The sequence below is a fragment of the Danio aesculapii genome, chromosome 11, assembly GCF_903798145.1.
Source record: "Danio aesculapii chromosome 11, fDanAes4.1, whole genome shotgun sequence".
In the NCBI taxonomy this organism is placed as follows: domain Eukaryota; kingdom Metazoa; phylum Chordata; class Actinopteri; order Cypriniformes; family Danionidae; genus Danio; species Danio aesculapii.
In genome coordinates this window covers 20,522,523-20,548,251 of record NC_079445.1, presented here as the reverse complement: position 1 = coordinate 20,548,251, position 25,729 = coordinate 20,522,523, and the positions used below count along the sequence as shown (strand labels likewise).

Genomic DNA, 25,729 nt, shown 5'->3' with positions numbered 1-25,729 from the left:
TCTGACTTACCTTTTGTCGTGTGGGCTAAAACCTTTGGCAGAACGTTTGAGCAACACCTGGCAACCCTTAAATGAGCCCTGTATTTCCTTGTTGTTAACCTACACCAGAAATGCTGTCGGTTCGCCGTAAGTTTCAACTTTCATTTTCACTTAACAGTAGGAGGGCTGAGCGCGCTTTATTTAACTAGACTTTCGGGATTTTTGCTCTATGTACTTCATGTTGATAACATTTCTGAGGTGTCTGACGTCTTGCTTCTTTGGCCTGTTAAGATTTACACATACTTGGTTAGCTCGGTTTTGTCGCGGTATTAGTAGTAGTTTGCGATCTACCAAACAGATTAGTATGGAGTCAGATGATGACTGCGAGTTCGACTCCACATGGGAGGATGAAGACGAAAATAATACACACAGAAATAAGGTATGTTAGAACTACTACTTTATTTTCCTCCAACAGTGAGAACATTTATTGATTACAGTTTATGAATTGTATTTATGTTGATTTATACTTAAGATCTTCCAACATTTTTAATGAAAACAAAATGGTCCCATTTGGCATTATCGTTTACTTTATATTTAGCCCAAAAGGAGTCGCAGGAGCTGGTATGCAGCCAGGGACATGCAGGAATTCCGACATAGTTGCCAGGTGAGTTTCATTACCTCATATAAGATAAGATATATGTAGTAAGAGGGAGTAGGGTAATGTGTGCTACTTTTAAACGTTCCACTAGGCAAGAAGAATTAGAGTTAAAGGGTACAGCCATAAATATGCCTGTTTAAAAGAAACCTTCTGAACACTGTCATGACAAAAGGAAGTATCTTACTGAGATGTATTTCCCCACTGTCCTTTCTGTCAAATAAACATGCCAGCTCACATTGGTCCACTGACGTGTGTGGGAAAAATGACAGATTTGTATTTGAATACAAAATGAAATGCCTCTTGCCTGCTGTTGTTACATGATTGTGTTTGTCTCTAGAACCTAGATGATGATGGTAAGGATTATTCCATGGACAAAGCAGATGAAGTAAGTAATTCACCATCAGAATTTGCCACTTAACTATGTTAATATACCATATTTTTTGAGTATCATTTACCCACATCTCTGGTGTAATGCTAGATTTGATTGGGAGGAAATTCTTTAGAAATTGGTTTATGTCATTTTTTAATGTTGTTGTCCTCAAGGGCTTCCATAACCTGAAGTTTTACAGAGGTCAAATAAGATCTTCACCTGACAGTATGGCATTGTGTTCTTCATACGCTGTAGTTAAATCACACTTTTATACAATACAAGTGCTATTATAGCAAGCCAAGTTCTCTCTAATGTAATACCCCTTATTTGTGCAGAAATTCACATTGATGATTTTCACAACAACTGGCAAGGTCAATATGAGAAGCTGGAAGATGTTCACTCCTACATTCAATGGTTACTTTCACTTAATCCATTTAAATGTATTTTAATTTAATTGTACTTGTTTTTTATGTGTGCAACCATATAAGTAAATGTATCAACTTTACAGGCTGTTTCCAATACAAGAGCAAGGTATGAATTGGAGAGCACATGTACTCACAAAAAAGGAAATAATGGTCAGTTTCTAACATTTAATGATGTAGTACCTAAGCATATTTTTTCCCAATATTTGGAGGAAACATTAGCCTAAGTTCAGACATTTAAAATCCCCTGAACCCTTGTGTTCCAGCTTTTCCGTAGAGATAAGGAAGTACAACGCAAGTTGATCAAATCATATGAAGTCATGTTGGATTTCTATGGAATGCGTTTGGACCATAAAGATACAATAAAGGTGGAACGTGCCAAGAACTGGAAGCAACGCTCTATCAACTTGAACAGGTTTATTTTGTTATATTTATACCATAAAAATTCATTGATGTTTTTGATCTATTCAACGTCTTGTTTACGCCTGGTATTAACATGCATTTTCAAAGGTGTAGACAGGGACTGAAAAATTTTGAGCTTGTCCACTTTCCACCACTTCTAGAGGTGGTCGAAAAAATGTATGATTATATTGCTGTTGTAGTGTAGATTCAGTCATATGCATCCAATCAGCTTCAAAAACAACCACCTAAACTCTGCCTACTGACCTTGTTCAAGTACTGGCCAGATGGATTTAAACTTTTACAATGGTAATCATAAGTTTTGTATTGAAGGTGAAAAATGTAAACTAGTAGTAATTCTTGAAACAAATAGTGCTTATATCAGCAATTCTAGCACAAGCTCACATTGTTCAGCATGTAGTTTTGTGGCTATTAGAGCAGTAAAAAAGCTACCATTTTCTGTTGTCTCTATTCATGTTCATACATTATAAAATCATTACAGAGTAATAAAATAAATAATAAATGCCTAAATTCAGCAGTTAAAAAATATAACATTCTATTTAGCTGATTCATTCTATTGGAACCGCAGCTCTCATCCACCAGTGTTTCCCATGCATGTTTCTTTTGTGAGATACAGTTTTGTTTTATTTTTAATATAATTTATAATCATATTTATGTTCAGATAATAGTTAAATTCTATTTAAAGCAACCTACAGGGACCGGATTCCAGTCACCACTAACGTCATTTCATGTGATCACAATTCCTGATCCCTTGCGTAAATATTTTATTTATAAAGACACACACTATAATTATTTCAATTATTTCAATATTCGAATTCTGCATTAGGAGCTCAATGAAAATAAAGAAAAAAAAAAAATCATTTCTTTTTTCAATTTGGTGTATTTAACATATTTGTACAATATGAAAATTGTGCAAGCCTATTTTGCAGTATTCGAAAGAACAGGCAGTACTGTATATACACTAGGGGTAAGGGGAAAAAAATAGATGCGTTGTGATTCTTTCTCTGAAATTCTCTTTCTCAAAAGTTAAGAATAGATTCTGTATTCAAATTGGGACGATGACCTGTGCGGTGATGACCTGTGCTACGCTTGGATGATGACAAGCTCTAAACCAGGGGTGTCCAGACTCGGTCCTGGAGGGCCAGTGTCCAGGAGAGTTTAGCTCCAACCCTAATCAAACACGCCTGAACCAGCTAATCAAGCTCTTACTAGATATACTAGAAACTTCCTGGCAGAAGCAAGTGAAGCGAGTTGGAGATAAACTTTCCAGGACACCGGTCCTCCAGAACTGAGTTTGGACACCCCTGCTCTAAACAGAAAAGTAATAGGCATTAGTAATGTAATGTTCATAGTAATCTTCATTTGGACAAATGGATAATTGCAGTGAATGATCCGTTGTGTGGCCTGCATCAAGATGCTGTATAAAGTCCTTCCGAAACCAAAACCTCAGGTCATCATAGAGCTTGTTTTATGCTTTAAACTGAATACTAGTATCTTGTAAAATATTATTTATTGTCATCATGGCAAACACAAAAGATGTTTGTTAATATAAATTAGTTATTAAAACTATTATTATTATTATTATTATTATTATTATTATTATTTTTAATTCTCTGTTAAACAGTACTAGAGAAATAGTTAAAAGTATTATCGTAATAGTAGTGTTGGATTGTGACCCCCAGAATCGAAATCACATTGGATCATGAAGTCCTTAAATATTTCTTCCCCTAACATACACCTGCTCACAGTACATGCATACTCCCTCATCAGAGAATTGGACAAAAGTGATGCATTTAAATGCCTGGTGTGAAAAGCAGTTTGACTCTTAGACTCAATTATGGCCTCAGAATTTCCAGTAATAAGTCTCGTTCTTTGATTTTTGCAGACATACACACAACAATCTGCGCATCACACGCATCCTGAAGTGTTTGGGGACTTTAGGATTGGAGCACTATCAGGCCCCGCTGGTCAAGTTCTTCCTTGATGAGACTCTTGTGAACGGAGAACTTGGACGTGTGAAACAAGTGTACTAGATTACTTTATATTGCCCGGGTGTTGGACAAATCAAAGAGGAAGGAGCTGATTAGATATGCTTATGAGCATTTCAGACCCAGAGAAGACTTTGTCTGGGGCCCAAAGAAGATTCTGCAAAAGGAAACTTCTGAAAAAGGTGAACAGCAAAGGGTGTTAATCCGTGACTGCACTCATGAACTTGAAGAGATTGGAATTGACAAACCTTGTAACAATGATGACCAGAAAGATGATGCAGTTAGTCAAAACAAACTGAAGGGAGAAAATGTTCAAAGTCATCAAGGGGCAAATAATGAGAACAGTCAAGGTAGCTCAAATGACAACATGGCAGAAAATCACTATCAAGGTCCAAGTGTTGACCATGATAAAGATGTGGACATGATACCAGATAACATCCCTCATGGTGATTATTCAGGTTGTGATGAGAGTTATCACGTTGAAAGTGAGGAAACTAATGAAAAGGACAGGCCAGATAGTCCAGAGAAGATGAATGAAGAGAGTGGGCCAAATGATAAGAACAGTCTGTACAGCTTAGACAATGAATTTGTAAAGGAGCAAGATCAAAAGAGTAGTGGTGATGGTAATAATGAAGTCCACATGACACCACAAACAAACCTAATGGTAATTCTGATGAAAGTAATCCAGCTGAAATGGGGGAAAACTAATGAAAATGACCTGCTAGACAACGCTGAAGTTGAAATGAAAGATGATGACATGTCTCATGGTGAAAATGATAACAATGCTGAAAATTATAGGCCAGGGAGTCCAATCAAGTTGACCGAACAAACTAATAATGAAGATAAGAGGTCAAATGTAGAGACAATTGATGAAGATGAAAGTAATCTAAATAATACAGCGTATACTAAAGAAACATTGTCAGCAGAACATGAGCAGGGATCAAATGATGAGAACAGTCAGTGCAACTCAGAAATTGAAATTGTACAAGACCAAAATCAAAAGATGAATGTTGATGGTGATGATTAGTGAAAGTTTGCCCAATAAGGGTGTTCTTGTCTGACATGAAAAAAAAGAAAACGGACAACAGAAAGTATCAAGGCCTTTAATGTTTTCTTGGTTGTTCCCCACATTTAAATTACATGAAATAAATTGAAACGCCTGCATGCCTGGGCTCAAATTCAAATCTTTGAGATGCATGGCTTTGTTTTGTTTATTTAACAGATTGACAATTGGAGATTAAAAATAGCATGCAAAAGCTAAATTTGCACTGTAACAAATGTAATGTTACTTAGATTTTTATTTTATTTTTTTTTTGTGGAGTGTTCTGATAAGTTTGTCTTGAACCTGATTGCTTGATAAGAAATGAATTGATGATTAACCAAGTGATGATTGATGCAAATGAAAGTTGTAATGATAAAGCAAGATCACAATTTGAAAACTGGCTCCAATAATTGTTAGATTTGTATTCTTTCTTTTGTAATGGATGAATCTGTTGAAGTTTGTAAAATAATGCAGTTTTGTTTAGGGTTTTTGCTGGTGACCAATTAAATGTCATATCACTGAATGCTGTGTTTTTCTGATGCAAAACAAATGCAAAAGTGAAGCTTGTAAACATAGAACATATTTCAAAGCAAAATCACTGATATCTACAAATACCAAAGTTATAAAATGAACAACTTTAATTATATGAATGTGTTATCACATCATAGCACACTAAAAACAATGCACACTATGCATATACAACGGTAGGCCTATTTAATAGCAGTTATGGGTCATTTGTTAATTGAGTGAATACTTGGAAGGCACAATTTTTACGCAATATTTCCTGAAATTATAATTTGATGTTTTATGTTATTAGAATCAAGTATAGACCACTCAACTATTTGCTAGTCTGTTTCTTAAAGATAAACCGAATATTCTTTGTAAGATTGTTTTTAAGGTTTTAACAGCAAAATATGAATAATGAAATACCTGGCAACCCTTGACCCAGCTGGTGTTTTTGTTGACTTCTGCATCAGAAATACTTTCGATTCGCCATGGTTTTCAACTTTAATTTTCAGTAGCCAGCGAGAAGGTCGAGAACTTCAACAAGTCTGAGTTCTCATGTCTGCTATATGGCAATTTATTAGACGTTTACTGAGTGACCAAGCTAGTCCTACAAACGATACTACTTTTGAAATGGAGTCAAGTCAAGACTCGGATGGTGAGTGCGAACTGGACTCAACATGGGAGGATGAACACGAAAATAAAATACCCTGCAAGAAGGTAGGTTTGGAATTCACTGCCGCGTTATTTTCATGTCTTCATTATTACTTTTTTTTTTTTTTTTTTTAATATTTTAATTCCTGTAGGCCCAATATATATATATAAGTTATATCACTTCCAAAAAACAGTAGCTCCTGATTATGCTTATCCTTCCTGATTTCTATTTGTGTGAATTATAGTAATATTATTATTATTGTTGTTGTGTGCTCATTTGGGATTTTATTTACACTTCTAAAGAAGAGTCGCAGGAACATGCGTGCTGCCAAGGACATGCAAGACTTTCGGCATAGTTGCCAGGTGAGTTTCATTACCTGTACATTAGGTTTAGGATTGGGTAAAATGTCCCACTTTTTAATTTATGTCTCTTCTGATTAAAAATGAGCATACTTCATTGCATCAAAACTACTAGTAGCCTACTTCATATATTAAATAAGGAATTAAGAAAGTATAAGAAATTAAGAAATATATTCTTTGTCAAGATGTATTGCATAATATCTTTGGCTTTATTTTAACTCTAGAACTTGACATGGGAAAAAAGCCTTCCGAGTGTGTTGTGCACAAATATATTCCAATAGGAGGATTACATTTTCATCCACTACCTATCTTTTTAATTTATCTTCCCACAGTGAAAGTAATGTCAGTATTTATATACAAAAATACCACCATTGTCCCATGAAGACATCAATTCACACCTTGGCATGCACTTTCGGTTATTTTAGGTTACAGTCACTTACATGCTGTCACGAACCCGATAGGATTTTTTGCGATTAGTCTATTCTTTTCACTATTAGCTCCCAATCCTCCCCCCAACTGCCGTACCATCAGATCCAGAGACTCCCCTTCTCTCTTTGAGCAAACGCTTTCCCCTCGACAGCACCAGATCTGAGAGAGAAACTTTAATCACATCTCAACCATAAGGGAGGTTTTTTCTCTGCTGCAGAGGCTCTTTGTTCAAAGACAGCATTTCCCTGCCATCAGAGCGAGATTACCGTACAGCGCACTTACCCAGGAGAGATCTTCCAACAGCAAAGCAGCCTGCAACCAGCCAAAACCACCTCTTCTGGGTGCATTCAAACAAACCATTGAAGCCTGCTAAACAGTTTCAGTGCTCTCAGCGTAAAGCGAGTCTTTTCCTGTTATACTTAAATATACATCATAAATTACAAAACATAACATGCCTCATAAGAGTTTACTGACACAACAGATTTGGCCCACAAAAATAGAGGATCAAAAATGCAACATTTCAAGGCAGACAAGATGATTTGGTGTCTTAATCCAGAAATTAGAGTAATAGGTTGTACTGTAGGTGCAACGGAAGTACAGTATGACTGGAATCAGATTTATCCAAACCAAACAGGCATGTTTATTAAACAGGTCGCATGTGAAATCAGAACTGGTGAGTAGATATTGCAGATATAGTTGTAATGTAATGATGAAGGTGCTGATGCTATGTTTACAGGTTTCTAGCTGTTTACATCAACATATTCTATATGCTTATAAAATGCTTAATGAATATGCCAAGATGCCCATAAATTTTGAAAATTTGCATAACAAGCCAATGTGCACAAATGAATAGGATACATTTCTTACCAGACAAGTAAAACAATGTATATGGAAACACATTTACTGAATAAATTCCAGCATGTGCATCAAAAAAGTAATGACATTTAGTTTTAACAGATCGCGTGATAACAAAATTGGTGTTAGGAGATGGCATTAAATAACAAACCAGTGAGCAGACCACATTGCACAACATCTGACATGTTGTTTTGGTCATTCTAAAATCCCTTAGCCAAAGTCTGTAATCAAAGTGGTTCAGTATTATTACCTAATGGCTACACTCTTAAATAACCCATGCCTTCAAAAGCGAACATGCGTTCATTGCGTTTCTTCTTCTGAGGTACAATATTCGTTATTATATAAGAAAAAAAGGCCCATGGTGGTTTCACCTACTGCAGCAAATTCCATTTGTCTTTTTGATAATAGGCACCAATTTATCAGAATCTGACAATTCTGTTGTCTTTGACTAAGGATAGAAATAGTGCTTTGTTATTTCCCAGTTCTGCACTTAAGTTACATTTTCATCTTCGGATGAAAACATAACTAATGTCTTTGTTACCAGGATACTTGGAATAGGTCTATGTTTGTATAGGACAAAAAGTAGACTGACACACACAGAGGAGCACACATATATCAGAAAAGTAGAACGTAAAAGCATGAGTCGTTATCTGTAGTAGAGAGCAACCAATGAGATTGTAGGAATGTGTGCTTATTAAGCTGCGGTCACACTGGGCTTTTTCTCCCATAGACTACCATTCATACGCACGCGAATGCGTCAGACCAGAAACGAAAGGTTATGCGTCAAGTTTCGCATGTTGTTGCGGTGCAAAGTTCACGCTTGGTGAACTCTGACCTGCGAAATCGCATCACTTGACTGCGTGAGACCAATCGAGGACCAAAACAGGACCTCTCTGAACAAAAATTTAAAACATGGAGCAATTGCTGGCTTTTTTAAATGTCTAATCATCTTGTTTAATCCCGCCCTTTTCGCAGCGCCGTACAACAGAATTTCACTCCTGAGGCTGAAACCTTCCCAGTCCACCTGGTACTCTGATGCTGATGATAACCAAGGCCAACTAATTGGGACAATGGGATACAAATACAATATTGTTGCCCATTCTTAATAAAAGCAACCAAGCAACATTGTTTAGCAAATCTGCCGGGCAACATTGCTCAAAAAGTTGCTCTGTGTATCATCAGTATAAGTGACCACAATGACGAACCAATGTGTGATGGATGGCACTACTGATGGTTCACCTGACCAACACAATGGGGGGTTTGTGATGGCCAATTACACACTGAAATAGAGTGGGATCCTTAGGCTGGTGAAGGGAATTTTGCGCATAATCGGCCCAGTCAAGGAATCGGTTCCACAAGTTCTGGTCGCGTAGGCAGAAGGTACAGAGGTAATGGCCTATCTCATGCATTTTCATATCCATTTGTCCATTGGTCTGTGGATGATATCCAGATTATAGACTAACAATCACACTCAGGAATGAAAAAAAGATCTTGAGATCATTGCTATCTTCTACCTCCCACTTTGTCCAATAGAATTTCTTGTTGGAGAATAAATTTGCAGAACACATGATTGAAGACTTTCTCAGCAGTTTGCATGGCTATGGGGGGTCCTTTCAGAAGAACAAACTAATGGCTTGGAGAACCTGTCAAAATGTACCCCTAGGTGTGACCATGGAGGCTCAATAAGAAGAGGAATGGGTTTACCCATGGGAAGGTGTTAAGGCCATAGCAGATTTCTTGCATCCTGTCACAGACCTTCTGACATCATTCCAGGCCACCAGAGGTTATTTTTAAGCCGTGAGAGGGAGCGATTGGTCCCAGTATGACAAATGTCTAGGGAAGTATGTGCTGTATGGTTAAGTTGAGTTTTGTTACAGGTTTTTAGCTTTCTTCAAGATATCTTTTTTGTGTTTAACATAGAAAGAAAATCATAAAAGGTTTGAAAAAGTAAATGGTGAATAATTTTAAGATGAATAATCACTTTAAGTTCGACACTGGCATACAATGACTTTGTCTATGGGCCATTGAAAGAGATTAGACTGAGAGGTAGGATGGTTTCTGGTTTCTCTGGAAGATCTTTAGGAGTATGCAGCTGATGTGAAAAGCATTTGAAGTTTTTTTGAGTTGTTGCTTGAGGGGTCCCAGACACAAATTTGGGCTTGTTCTTCGGAGCATCTATGTGTGTAGGTAATGAAGCTGTAGTTGTGGGGGAAGTTGTTTCTGTAGAAATTTGAAAACCCTGGAATCGTCTGAATTCCTTTATGGCTGGGACCAAGATTTGAGGGCTTTCACTTTCCCCTTGTCCATCTTCATAGCTTATGTGATGTTTTTATTGCCAATAAACTGAATGGAGAATTGAAGGAACATACTTTTTCCTGCTTTTCAGTAGGAGTGGGGTTGACGTGGTGGCTTAGTGGTAAGCACTGTGGCCTAACAACAAAAAGGTTGCAAGTTCGAATCCCGGCTTGGTCAGTTGGCATTTCTGTGTTCTCCCCGTGTTGGTGTGGGTTTTCTCCGGGTGCTCCTGTTTCCCCAACAGTCCAAAGACATGCGGTATAGGTAAATTGATTAAACTAAATTGTCCGTAGTGTATGTGTAAATGAGTGTGTATGGATGTTTCCCGGTACTGGGTTGCAGCTGGAAGGGCATCCACTGTATAAACATATGTTGGATAAGTTGGGGTTCACTCCACTGTGGCGACTCCAGATGAATAAAGGGACTAAGCCGAAGAAAAATTAATGAATGTAGAGGTGGATCAGTTGGAGGACCTCTGAGACATACGAATGATTTTTTAACTTGTTCTGGGAGTATACCAAGATTATATAACCTTGATGGAGAACCTCTTGGATGTACTCCTCCATGGCCTTCTGTTTGGGGATAGACAGAGAAGGAGAGAGAGAGATTTGCCTCTGGGCACTGGTTTATCAGAGAAAAGGTCAATTGCACAGTCCCAATGTCTATGACGTGGTAATCTAGAGGCTTGTTTTGGGTGAAAAAAAAACATTAATGGTGGGGGAATATTCTCTAGTAATGTCAATGTAAAGGTTATTTAGATGACTTTCTATGGAATTCGCATTGACTGGGAGTAAACAGGAGATGAGACAAGTTTGAGGATATCAGGAAAACACACACAAAAAAAAAATCACCTCAGGACTTTCCCAGATGACCACAAGGAATGATTATGAGAAATGAGCCAAGGGCGTCTTAAAATTATCCCAGTGGAGGAATCCTCCAGATCCAGTAGATGAATGTTGTGTATGAAGTTGATCTATTTTCAGCTGATAATACATACACCGTGGCCTAGGGAACTTCCAGTTATTGATTGGATCTTGTAGGGAATGTCATTAAGTCTCATTTGAGTTGTAACTGGTTGCACAACTCAGGGGAGATGAAATTGTTGACTGACCCAGTATAGAGTAGTGAGTTGACTAGCTTAGAGATTAGCAGCTTTATGTTGATAGCAGTTAACCTGGGGAAACAACATTCCCCATGGCTCATGGAGAAAAGATGGGAAATGAACATATGACATGTTGATCAAGACATGTATTATCTCCACTGATTCAGGAACTGGTTCTGGAGACTGGGAATCTCTAACTGGAAGATGAGAACAGCTTCATTTTGGCATCAGCTATCCTCCATGGATCCTTGAATTCTGTTTGTCACACAAATGGATAACTAAATGAAAGCTTCAAGAACAATGGTGCCATCACAGCAGAGCAACCAGAGTGCTGGTTTGTTTCGTGTGTTGGTGCAGAAGAGAGTGTGGTGTTTGCGTGAATGTATTTTGGAGTATAAAAAATTTAGAAGTTAGTTCACCAGCTCCTGAACAGGTTCTTAAAACTGTATGATTCTTGTAGGCGAGTTCTGCTCTTCTGTAACAGAAGTATGACTGGAGACAGAGTATATTTAAAACCAAACAGGCATGTTTATTAAACAGGTTTTATATGGAAATCAAAACTGGCGAGTAGATACCGGAGAGAGAGTTGGTTTGAGAGCTGGTTTGTAGAGAAAAATGATAAGTAGAGTGAGCACATGGCAGACAAAGGAGATCCAGAAAAGAAGAGTCAGGTAAGTAGAGAATGAGAGCATGAGTTTTTGGGTGAAGTTTTATCCAATATATATAGAGGACAAAAATCTACAGTTTTGTAGTTAATGCAGATTTCCCACAATTTATCAAAATGGCATTAAAATTATGATGTCACTTTGTAAAATTACAACAAGGGAAAGATGTGTTATATGTGGTTGCTTTAAAAAAATTGAATTAATGCAAACAGATGGGTTCAACATAAGCATACACAATCAATTAACAGCCTTGGGTTTATAAGTATTGTTAAAATCCATTTCTCTACAGAGACTGATAAACAGCAAATGTCAACAATCCAATGATCCAGTGAATTTGCAGCGGATAAAATCAAATCTTGCCCTCTATTATTCCTTGTTCGACAAACAGTTTCACTCAGATACCGTACTGCATAAGCTATATTCAGAAAAGAAAGCACTATTGCTACTTCATGTCTCTAATTATAATGTGTTCCATTTATTGTTCTTTAAAAATAGAGCAAATAATAAAGTATAAAAAATGGTAAACAATTATGGAAATATTGTGAAAAACACAAAACAACTATGGAGGTCTTCCAGATGTAGAGGTACAGTAGTTCCTTGCGAGCTGCTGATAGATATCACTGTTCACGCTGTTTCCCCTGACTCTCTTTGTGAAGTTCGTCTCTAACAGATGAACAATAGTAAAGCCATACCCCTTAAACTAGTTCAGCATAGGACTATTTATCATTCGCCCCATTTCAATGGGGTTCCCATGACTCCGGTAGTTTGCTTGCCCACCTGGAAACCTTGACTGTCTCATAAACTATAACTATAATAACTATGTCTGATCATTAATGAAGGCTTAACTGTATCATCCAGCAATGTGTCTAAGTAAAATGAAAGGTTACAGATATTATGATACTGTGATAATTAGATATACCAAAAATGTATTCCATTGAATTTTCATTACTTTTCCATGACCTTTCTAGTCATAAATAAAGATTTTCATATAAAAATGATTTCACAGAGATTCGTGTACATGAAAGGTGTGATTCCTTGGAAATAAAAGATGCAAACAGTAATACTAATAATATTTGTTCTCTCTGAGTATTTCTCAATAAATAGACACCAGGGAAGCCATGTTATTTCAATATTTAATCATCAAAAAACAAAAAAAACAATGTGTTAAAATGTTTAACACAGTTAACACACTAACCCCCAATGATTTAATGAAGCGGATTGGTTACAAAATTTGCATTTTTTTCTATAAAGGAGTATCACTGAAACAACAAATTTAATATTACAATCATAATCAAGTGCTGTTTTGTCTTAAACACCAGGACTGTGCATGTGATATTGATTCTATACAACTGTTCGGTAAATGAATTATTATTGTGTATTATATGTTGCCAACAAAATATTAAGCAAGATTAGGACTGCATCCCTGATGAACACACAGTGGTTATTCCTTTCTGAAAGAATATGTGCTTTGAAGAAATAGTAATCAATTGACGGCCGTAATAAATACATAAAATTATATCAATATAACACCAAGAGCATGGGCCTAGCTGCTTGAACTGTGTTAAGACTGTATTGTGCAATCCAGGCTCATTGAATTACATGCCTTAGCCCACATTCACTGTAAAAAAATGCTACTGTAGGTTCCACAAAATTAATTCACAAATCGATTAATTCCACAAATCTATTAAGTAAACTTAACAATTTAAATAGACTGAACATAAAAACAATTGAGTTGTGGCAAAAAACATCTCAAGAATTGTGTTGTTTCAGCTTATTTTAAATAAGTGTTTTGAGAGAAAATAATTATTTGAGAGTTTTAGTGATATGTATGTAAAATACATTGTGCAAGGGTTTTGTTGCACATTTCAAATGACACATCCACTAGATGGCACTGTGTACATTTTTGCAAATCTGAAATATGTTACTTTGTAGGGTGCAACGATATTGGAAAAACGACACATTGCAATATTTTTTTTATTCTGCGATATATATTGCGATATGAATACCATTTTATTGAGTTGAATAAATATTTAAAAATAATCTATAATTAAAAATTTATTGGAAAGATTCTGTATAATATAATTTGATTCTATATAATAAGATAAATTCCAGCATAGACAAATTCCATAAAGAAAAATATGCTAAATAAATAAAGTGCATTTTATTGTTTTCCGAGTCCAAATGTATTTAGGTATACAGTGATTGAATAATCAAATGTAAAGTAATGCTGCATAATCCTCATTTTATAAACAATTCCATAAAATGAATCGTTATTAATTTTTTTAAAGTTACAAGCGAAACTTTTTCTTATGCCTGAATGTTTTTTTAACCCCCGCACAGTCACAGGCCTCAAAAAATACTTACAAAATGATAAATAATAATCCAGACTCAACATTTCGTAAACTCATGATGTGACTATTGGAATGATCACATTGTGATATCGATACTATATATTGTCCCACTCTATTACTTAGTGTACATTTGCTATATGTTTCGAAAACACATGCTTTTTGTACACGGCCACGAGAAGGTCGTACAGATCACCAAGCGAACCACTGACCTAAACAACACCAATAATGTTTTTTAAAGGAAGAAAAAAAACTGATAACATCGTTTTGCCTTGATTTTAAATAGTTTTTATCTCTCTTGCAGAACCGTGCCTCACCGAACCCGAAACAGAGCACTCTAAATCACAAGTACAACACCGTACAAAGTGAGCTACTTAGTAAACTGGCCATAGCACAAAAGTTGTCCATATGGAGATAGAAATGTGAGGCAATGCATTCGATTACAAATTATGAACATCATTAAGGTGTTTTGTAGAATTATTTGATCTTGTGCAAAGTTCTGCATGAAAATAATAATTTATATTTTGATAACATTCCTGTAAATATTATTAGTGTGAAAAGGAACTTGTTGTTTCACAGAGCCCCATATCATTCATTTTAACCAGAAACTGAAGTCAAACATGTTTAAATACATATTTGCAGTTTCCCCAAAAAATGACTGAGGCATTCATTTACAATGAGAGTGTGTTCTAGTCTGACTAGAAAACTAGTCTTGACTAACTAAAGGCGTCAGAAATGTTTATTATTGCTCTTTGTTTAGGGGTAAAACAAAGTTTCATATCTGAGTGAATATCCCAACACTGCTCAGCATCTACAGATAGACAAATATATGAATTTATGCAACCTGGTTTTCTCTCAATAGCAGAACAAGCAAGCAACTGCAAGAATTGTGGCCGATCAGCCACACAATTATTTTGCATTATTCCACAAATGATACACCATAAACCTCTCCTACCCAGGAAAGGAGTAGATGGTCAGTGTGTAATCCAATTCCAAGGTATTTATGACATGAAGGAATGCTCAGAAATGGACACACAGAGACCTGGTCAAACTTCTATGAGCTCTATGCTTAAGACTTGCACATTTAATATAACCTTTATTCTATCTTTATGTGTCAGATGTGTTTGCAACAAGTCTCTTGATGATGTATTAATATTGTGGTTTATTTACTTCTGCAATCAATGTTTAACCCTACCTCAGCTAAACAATATCATAGATGGCTCATGTTTGATGTCCCTGCAAAGCTAATTTGGTGTTCTGAACGATTGTTTACATTTTATGTTAATACGTTTGCAACATACTAACATTTTAAGAAACTTTAAACATTTCTGCATCAGCTTATTTATGCCTAAGCCCGCACCCTAGAATCCAGAAGAACCCCAGGAGAACACCCAGAGAACTCAATGGAGCAGGCATGGACCCTAACAAAAATGGGTTAACCTCACAGCTCAGACATTCCTATCTCTGATAACTTTCTTTTATTTTCATCGAGAGTCTGCTCAAGTTTAGTGTGCTATGAAACCAAAAGTCAACACAACTACAGTTTTTGCCTCAACTGAAAATCCAGACTCCACCCCACTCCAAGCCACGCGAGGACAAAGAACTGACCACCAACTAACATCATGCTCAACAAGGGGAGTTCTTCACATCACAAAGGGAACACAAGTAACTCCTCCAGATTACCACTGAACTTGTGTACATTATCACAAAAAAAAACATAGAAGTGTTAAATTGATTACCTTTGGATAGCTTGGTTTGGTCTCTTAAACTCCTATTTTTCTTCCTTTCCTCTTCTCTAACATGTATGAATGTTTGTTTGCGTTAGGTGTTAGTTTCTGTTAGCTAATTTATCTTGTTACCCTGCTCAAACATAAATGGGTTTTTATTTTTGATAGCAACAGCCTAAGTTAAAGTCAACTCTCCGTTCAAACGATCACTGGATGATTCGTTTGTTCGGATTTAAGGAGTCGATTCCTTTGAGCTAATTCGCTACACAACTAAAAAAAAAAAAGGAAAAAGAAATAGCAGGTAAGAATGAAGCAAGCAGTTTAATAGTTTTAAATATAAATATATAAATATAAGGTGCTTATGTTTTTGGCAGAACATTTCATTACATTTGCAGATTTATTCACACCCATTTACTATGCCAGTGTTTCCCAACCCTGTTCCTGGAGGCACACCAACAGTACATATTTTGGATGTCTCCCTTTTCTGACCCCTTAACTTCAGGTGTTGGAGTCTCTTCTGATGTTATGATAAGTTGATTCAGGTGTGTTTGATTAGGGAGAGGTTGAAAATGTGGACTGTTAGTGTGCCTTCAGGAACAGGGTTGGGAAACACTGTACTATGCGCTCACCCCAAACCAATAAGAATTTGAAGATGTTTGCCAGCTTAAACAATCATTTCCAGAAGATTCATTTTGGTAAACTGTTTCAAACTCCTGAAACAAACTGAAAAGACTGTTTTGGCCTGATTTTTTGTTTCACATGAGACATAGCAATTCCCAGAGAGGAGATCAGTGTTACTTTTATAGATTCAAATTCAGATTTTTATATACCTTTTATAACTGGCATTAAAAAAGTTATCACCAGTCTTAAAAAAAAAAATAAAACGAACATTTAAGGCTACAGTAGACTATTTATGCAAACAGTCTCGGGCCATACAATGAAGAATTCACTATTAAAAAAAAAGCTTAGAGTTTTCCAGGCCTATAATCACAACTATCGGTTATATGTTTCCATTTATATAATGACTGTGGACACCCTGGATAATGCATATTCAGCATGTATTCCAAATGTGCAACGGGAAAACATTTGGATTAAATGAGAGCACGAAGCAGGTGACACGTAACTCAGTTAGCTTACAGTTTCAGTTTCTATTACATTTCATTCTGCTCAGTGATTTTCCTCTTCATTTGCAAACATTTACTGGTTTCCCTGGCAACTCAGTGCACAATTTTTTACCTCTTTGAGCAGAACCGATGCATTTTATGCTAATTTGAACCACAGCTTTCTTAGACACGAGAGCTTGTAAATGGCATGAAAAATGTATGCTAATTCGCCAACCGTGAAAGCGGCAGACCTAAAAAGCACCAAACTTTCTTTCTGTTGAGTTTTAATGAGACAATAGAAAGATGGTAATGTTTTGTCTGATGCTTTGTTTCAGCTTTTACATTACTTTTTATTCGCCATCCCAAATAAAAGAGGAAAACAGCAACCATTAGAGCTCGCATTTGTGCAGATAAACAAGCTGATGGAAGCCAGGCCTATTTGTATTTGTTGTTCAGTCATTCAGAGGACTTGAATCTCAGCAGGCATAATCAATAGAGCCCTTCAATGCAATGAAACATAAGCGAGTGACAAGTTTGATGGTTGTCAGTCGGGCAGAGATAAATGGCGTGAAGCTTAACCACAGCGTGTTAAATTATTTAGAGATGAGTTGCTGCATAGGATCGGACTCACCCCTCCTCTCTTGAAGATCAAGCGGGCTGACAAATTGTAGCGTCACTCTTTTACAAGTTTCTATGGAGCGAGGTCATGAATAATTCTCTGTTCATATTTCTAGCCACGGACAACTTTTGTAGCAGTTCTCCTCTATTCTGTCCTTTTAGTTTATTTGGCCAAGATAAAAAAAATAAATCCGTCAAGATGCGCCTGTTATCTTTTGGACCGAATGCCTAGGGTTTTAACAAATTTTATCTTGGTAGGCTGTCTTTATCTGTTCCCATTCAAATTCTGCCAGATGGGCAAGTTTGGAAATAGACTTTTATAAGAGGAAAATGTGATGTGCAATTACTGTATTAAGTGGTCTATGAAATGATAAAGCCGGAGGGGTCTTCTGAAGGTCATATTGTAACAAATGATGACTGAACTTTTCAATCACCTCTAAATTTCTCATATCAGAAGGAAACGTGCTTGCTGTCTGTGTCAGTGTGTGTAATTAGGTGGAGATAGCACAAAAATTGCGAAGCAGAATCCGCTGGTATTTAAAAAAAAGAGAGATCATAAATGGTTATTTAAAAGCGAAGGAGTAACTTAGCTTTGTGAGGAGATTATTTTACACTTAAATGACACTCGGAAAGGTCATGGTTTGTTAAGTTTTTTCCATTTTACTTTGCATTACCATGGGCCATTTTCTACAGACATGGGATGCTGAAATTAACCATTATGACTCCAATAGAGAAGTGGTTCTCACATTTTAACTCCCATATAACAAGTATTAATAAGCATTTTTGATGTAATAGCTAAGTTTAAAAAAATATCTTTCTGGCTATCTGCTGGTATTGAGCTTTCGAAAAGTCAAGCTTTAAAAGATTCAAACATTAGGACGAATCGTAATCATGTAATTTTGCAGACATTATCATTTTTTTGGACACTGGATATTCTGAAACAGGTAGTAACTTCAAAACATCATTTAAATAGCATAATGAATGGTATTCTTTATATATTTGTTCTTCTGCAAAGGTTTGTTAAAGAATATTATTAAAGACACAGAACAAATATATCTTATTATTATTTTGCAAGACAGTTTGTTCATAACTTGACTTGAATAAGTTAGTGACAAAGATGGAATATTATAGAAATCACTGATTTAGAGGATTTCAAACACTTCTTCAAACCATCTTGTAAAGTTAGGCTGTCGGTTTTATAGGGTTTGTCAGATCATTAAGAAAATCCTCACTCAGTGCCAGATTACCACCAACAATTCATTCATTCATTTTCCTTCGGCTTAATCTCTTTATTCATCAGGGGTCGCCACAACTGAATGAACCGCCAACTAATCCAGCATATATTTTACATATGTTTAGCATATGTCCTTCCAGCTGCAACCCAGTACTGGGAAACATACACTAAGGCCAATTCAGTTTATTCAATTCACCTGTACCACATGTCTTTGGACTGTGAGGGAAACCGGAGCACCTAGAGGAATCCTACACTAACACAGGGAGAACATGTAAACTCCACAAAGAAATGCCAACTGATCCAGCCGGGACTTGAACTAAGGGCCTTTTTGCTGTGATGTGACAGTGCTAACCACTGAGCCACTGTGTCACCCCACACCAATAACTGATATCACAAAATACTCTCTAGTTTTGGTCTCTTTTTACTGCCTTTAACAGAGCATGTCATTTCTCTGCTTTAAAAAAAACTGCTTATCTTCTCCTGTTAGAATGACCTCAAATAGGCTAGGCTATTTATTATTTAAGGATCCTATAACTAAATCAAGTGTTTACATTAATGTCACAGAAAAATAAATACTTAAATATAAATTTAGAAATTAAACATTAATGATAGTTGAATATTGTTCACTGTAAGTAAAATGTATATTATATAAAAATAATTACATATACGCCTATAATTATTTATATATAAATTATTATAAATATATATTAAAAATATAGTTATGTAGTTAAAATCTGAATTATTAGCTCTCCTGTTTAGATTTGAATTATTTTAGATTTTTCCCCAAGTTCTGTTTAACAGAGATAATTTCAACACATTTCTAAACCTAATACTTTTAATAATAACTGATTTATTTTATGTTTGCCATGATGACAATACATAATATTTCACTAGATATTTTTTAAGATACTAGCATTCAGCTTAAAGTGCAATTTAAATGTTTAACTAAGTTAATTAGGCTAACTAGGCTGGTTAGGGTAATTAGGCAAGTCATTGTATGTTGTAATTGTAATGTTTGTTCTGTACCCAATTGAAAAATGGGGATAAAATATTGACCTGAAAATGTGAAAAAAAAAAAAAAAACTAAAATTAAAACTGCTTTTATTCCAGGCAAAAAAAAAAAGACTTTCTCTGGACGAAAAAATATCATCGAAAATAGTTTAAAAATTGCCTTGCTCCATTAAATACCCATATTTTTAAAAGAATAATTATTTCACAGGAGGGCTAGTAATTTTGCCCTTAACTGTATCCTTTTCACAGACTATGTTTATGCATTTCTGCATGTATTGACTTGGTAAAAAAAATAAAGAAAGAAAAGAAAAGTGTATTAAAAATGTATATATTTATGCAGAAATGCATAAAAGGTCTTTAAAAAGGGCAATTTGCCTGAATAGCTGAACAGGCCTGACTACACATACCTGTCTTGTAACCTTATTACTATTGCTCAGGCTTTGTATGAAATCAAACACATCATAAGATGAGAGATGAAAGCAGCAGAGTACACGGTCAGGTTAGATAAAAGCAGAAGAGGTCTGACAGATGTCCTTTAGCGAACACAGTATCTCTGTTAGAAGGCAGCATCCCAGCATCTTAGAATTTTAAACTGCATCTTACATTGCTGAAAAATGTAGTGCAGTTTAAGTGGTTTTTAACACTAAAGCCTTTGCCCCCAGTAGCTCCATGGTGTTCGGGGCAGCTGTTGATGCGCTCACTTAGCTTTTAAATAACAAACTTGTAAAACAGCACTCCTGCGCTAAATTAATTATTTCCAATTCAGCATGTGTGATTAAACCTGCAACGGCTTTGAAAAGGTTTATAAAAATGTTAATGTTGTTTTGGTGTCTAATTGAATATTTTATTACTTTTTTATTTATTAATGCACTAATACGAAAGGAAAACAGTGTTTACCATCTAGAAACACTGTACGTGATTTATTTATTTATTTATTTTTGTGCACACGTATTTACTTGTAGTGTTTTAGAATCTCATTGTCCAGCAGGGTAACATATGACCTCATGCAAAATTAAAAAGCTAGAGTTTTTTTTGCAGCTGAAAACAATAACACTGCACTGTGGTTGAACCTGCATTCACGTTTCTTGGGTCTTACACAGTGAAAAACATTGAAAATGTTCTGCTGTGTGGACGTCTCTGAAGATAGAGCTGTTCAAAAGACCCTGAACAAAGAAAATCAAGCAAATTAATTATTAACACACCCACAAAGGACACGCTGTTACATAAAGCTGTCAGGAATAATCCAGTAGCTTTATAAACGCAAGAAGGAAAATGCTTTTGCAAATGCGGACATGCCTAGAGATGTGAAGAAGCAAGTAGCCTAGTATGCATGCGGAGTATCTTTACATATGCCTTTAAGATGAAGAAAATAACTTGTTATGAAATCCTCCATTTGCAATATGCCTTACTGCCAAATTGGGCACATTTTAATAAAGCACTTTTTGTAGCAATCATAAATGATTCCAAAAACAGCTTTTAAAATATTAACATAACCTCTTTCTTGGTGACAGGCTTGATTAAGTAACTAGCATTCATAAGCTGAGCTAATATTTCATTCAGACTTAATCCCGGTGTGAAATGGTTTTATATAAATGACGTTTTATCTGATTCCAAACGTGACATTTGACAAGTGTATTAGCAGCAGGTATTTGAATAGCACAGAAAATGATGAGCCGTGGTGATATTAGCTTTCATGTAGCTGCTGCTTTGAGAGAAGGTTTATGACACAGAGCCATCTGCTGTTCATAATACGCCATTGCAACAATAATGCAGCCAAATCATGACATCAACCACCATTTGCACCACACACACGTTGGGTTTCATGTTTAGGAGGACTTCCCATAGACATTATGTTTTTCATATAGTACAGACTGTATTTTCTGTCCTCTTACCCCACAGCTAAACCCAACCATCACAGAAAACATACTCCCGTTTTACATTTTCAAAATGATTGATGATTTATACGCTCTCGTAAGGTAAAAATAAACCACACACACTATCATCCTTCACAACACATGGGATATGTTGACAGCAGAAAAATGCTAAAGCTAATTTTTTGGTTAATTTTACAGTCTATTGTATATTTTAATGTTAATTAGTTTGTAACAACAGCACATCCATTGTAGAGCTAGATAGAGAATGTATGGCTATAAAGACATGTTTTAAAAACTGCGGGAGACCAAATGGGTTTGGACTCAAGTACTTAAATATAGACCAATCATTCAGTTTACTCAAAGTAGAAACTGAACAAACTGACCAGTAACTGAACAAGAACGCTACAACATCACAGGATTTAACTGGATGTTGTTTAAAATTTCTATCATAACCAGTTGGCAAATATAAAACAGCTGGCAAATATAAAATATGTAATGACGTACATTTTACATCTCACGCCAATACAACTGAGTCTATGTTTATAAAAACTATTAAAAAAAAAATAAAAACTGACATTAATCTCTAAAAAAGCTGTCCAAACTATTTTTTATTTTATTTATTTATTTATTTTTGGCATGAATGAATGACCATTTTGGGTCAACATTTTGGTTAGCCTACCCTCTGTTTACCTTCTATAAACAAATTCACTTTTGGTTAAATTTATCAAAAAGCTTTGTTTTCATTATCAAAATCGGCCTCAGTGTGGACAGAAAGTTGAAGCAGAGAGAACATGTAAATGACATTTGGGTCATGTTTAATTATTTTAGAAATGTCTGATTCATAGGTTCTTTGTCTATAAAGGTTAACTCTGCTAACACTTTTGGATCTTAAATGGTGTAATTCAATCAATTTGGTTCTGTTACACTAAGCTTTACAAGAGAATCGCTGTCAATAGAATGACAAGGACCAAGATGTTCCTGGATTTCACTGACCTTTAGTTTGATGGCAGTGGGTAATGTTCTGATGTTCTAGGTTGGATGAATGGAGTCGGTCCGTAGTGCATCGCTCTGCCTGAAACATCAATTTAAAATCAATTGTATCACTGCAGGTTTAAACAAAACTTTGGGAGGAAAAAAACTTGAATTACAAAAAGAGAAATGTAATGAATTTCAAGTGTGTATACATTTTACTGAGCAACAGTTATGTATTACCACTTTAGATTATTATTTTTTTATGTATTTCCTTTCACTCCTTCTGCAGTACCTTCCAGTCATTTGTCTGGCTAACACCGCCCAGTGGGCCACAGAGGTACTGCAATGTCCGCATTTCTCTAAGCATCAGTTATTAGAATATTACTTAAATACGCGTTTAGGTAGTAAACAGGACCGTTTTCCTTCATCTGTTTGATTGGTTATCTTTTTAGCTTCTGTTAACCTTTGTGAAAGTGTAAAACTAAAATGCGTCTGTTAGAAGAATGGAAACCTAAAATTGTTCCTACATTCATCCACTGGGGGCCACTATAAGCACAACATTGACAGCTCATAAAAGTGAGCCCAATACAATACCAAAGGTGTCTTTCATATTATAAATAAAGATAATATATGTTTTAAGTTACAAAATACAACCTTGGTTTGCTACTTTCTATATTGTTCATTGCCAGGGGACAGCAAGAAGGCAGAAAACAACCAGTTTTAAACATTTAATTAGGTGGTAAATCTAAGCATGATTCCTCAGTGTTAGGGGTAAACATTAGTTTAAGTTCAGACATTTAAAATCCCCTGAACCTTTGTTTTCCAGCATTTCCGTGGAGATAAGAAGGCACAACATAAGTTGGAGAAATCATATGAAGTCATGTTAGATTTTTATGGAATATGTTTGGTCAATAAAGATACAGGAGAGGTGGAACGTGCCAAGAACTGGAAGCAATGCTTTAACAACTTGAACAGGTTTATTGTGTCATATTTATCCTATCATTTGTCATATTAAAACATTTTAAGCTTGTTCATTTTCCACCAATTCCAGAAGTAGTTGAAAAGACATAATTAAATTGTTGCTGTAGTGTAGATGCATATGCAGGAAAATGTGTCTGCTAACGACCACCTAAACTATGCCTACTGACCTCATTGTTGAAGCACTGGCCAAACTGATTTAAACTTTTACACTGCTAATCAAATTGGAGGTGAAAAAAATGTAAATTAGAAAGTTCTTATACCAGTCTCAAATTTAGCACACAGTGTTGCCAACTTAGTGCTTAACAATTTTGTTGCTAGATTTAGCAACTTTTCATACTACCCCAGCAACTTTTTTTTTTCAAAAACACCTAGCAACAAATTTAGCAATTTTTAACATTCATTTGGCTACTTTTAGCAATTTTAAAAAAGTGACTCAAAAGAGCAGTGGCTGCAGGCTTCACTCAGTAGAGTACATTGCTTGCTCAGATTGTTTTTCATAACTGTTAATTTATTGATAAATTGTTAGTAATTTAGGTAGCAATAAATTCCAATAGTGCTATAACTGTCACTTTCACAAATGTGTTAATTTCACGAGTTAAAAAAAGTACACAAGCTGTGATTGTTTAAAAGAATGTAACTGTTCATTATCAGTGTTATATTTTTAAAAAATTCTTATCAAAAAGTGTCTGTATTACTTTTACAAATAGTCAACTATATTTTTCATACAAATCTAAATAAACATTTCAAATAATGTTTTTACTGAGATGACCAGTCAATTTGAGAAAACAATCATATTGTATACTACATAAAGATGTAGTTTTAAGTTACGCAATGACGTCATCACGCAAAGTAATATATGTTAATAAGAACCTATTTACTGTGCATCTGGATGTAATGTTTTAATATAATATAATACAAGGCGCCTCAAAGAATAGAGACACAACGGGCTTACGCCTGTCAGATGCTACGTGATGACGTCACTTGTATGCAAATTAGCATGTGACGTCATCTTGCCACATTTTGCTACTTTTAGGGCAGGCTTTAGCTTCTTTTCATTGGAAATAGTTGGTAACACTGTTAGCACAAGCTCAAAATGTTTAGTGGCTGTTAGAGCAGGTACAACAGTCCATTGTCTCCATTCATGTTCATTCATTTTACAATTATTCAGTATAGAAACTAAATAATAAAATAATAAATGCCTATTTAGTGCTGTTAACTATCTTGTACAGTGATTGTAAACCCACCAGCAGTATATACTTCCTCATCATAAAATTGGTCAAAAGTGATTCATTTTTAATGCCTGCTGTGATACAGCAGAATTTCCAGTAATAAAAGTCCTGTTCTTTGATTTTTTGCAGATATACAGACAACAACCTGACCATCACACACATCTTGAAGTGTCTGGGGACTCTAGGATTGGAGCACTATCAGGCCCCGCTGGTCAAGTTCTTCCTCCATTAGACTCTTGTGAACGGAGAACTTAAACATATGAAAGATAGTGTACTAGATTACTTTATGTTTGTGGTGTTGGACAAATCAAAGAGGAAGGAGCTGGTTAGATATGCTTATGAGCATTACATACCACAAAAAGACTTTGTCTGGGGCCCAAAGAAGATTCTGAAAAAGGAAACTTCAAAGGAGGTTGAGCAGGAAAGGGAGAAGATAAATAAGAGCATGCATAAAGTCAACAAAATGGATCTCTGCCCTCCTCCTGAAGGCATAGGTAGTGGAAAATGTCTTAAAAATGGTCAACAAAAAGATGATGAAGCAGTTAGTCAAAACAAACTGATGGGAGAAAATATTCAAAGTGATCAGAGGGGAAATAATAATAACAGTGAAAGTAGCTCAAAAAAGGAAACAATAAAAAGCTAAATCAGGAGATTAGTGTGGGGGATGGTGATGAGGATGATGATGGTAATGAAATTGTCTCATGGTGATGATATTCAAAAATGTTCTCCATGAAGAATGTTTGTGTCTGACTCACAAGTTATGGAACAAGATTTTTCTCCAAAACCAAAACTGTATTACAGAGAATAAATTGGAACAAAAAACTGAACTTAAAGGGTCTTTCTGAAAGTTTTTTTTTTTTTTTTTTTTCTGCATGATAATTGAATGAAG

General features: G+C 35.6%; 1 protein-coding gene and 1 pseudogene across 1 annotated transcript; both read left to right on the top strand.

Moving 5' to 3' along the window:
• The first annotated feature begins 77 nt into the window (after positions 1-77).
• LOC130237238 (opioid growth factor receptor-like protein 1) lies at positions 78-5,402 on the top strand. The gene is given in 10 exon segments (XM_056468115.1): positions 78-418; positions 578-643; positions 975-1,022; positions 1,181-1,232; positions 1,343-1,421; positions 1,516-1,582; positions 1,696-1,844; positions 3,735-3,871; positions 3,874-3,896; positions 3,899-5,402. Coding segments are annotated over 10 exon segments (1,797 nt in total). The 5' UTR covers positions 78-208; the 3' UTR covers positions 4,865-5,402.
• Positions 5,403-11,713: 6,311 nt separating this feature from the next.
• On the top strand, positions 11,714-25,483 carry LOC130237819 (opioid growth factor receptor-like; annotated as a pseudogene).
• Positions 25,484-25,729: the final 246 nt, after the last annotated feature.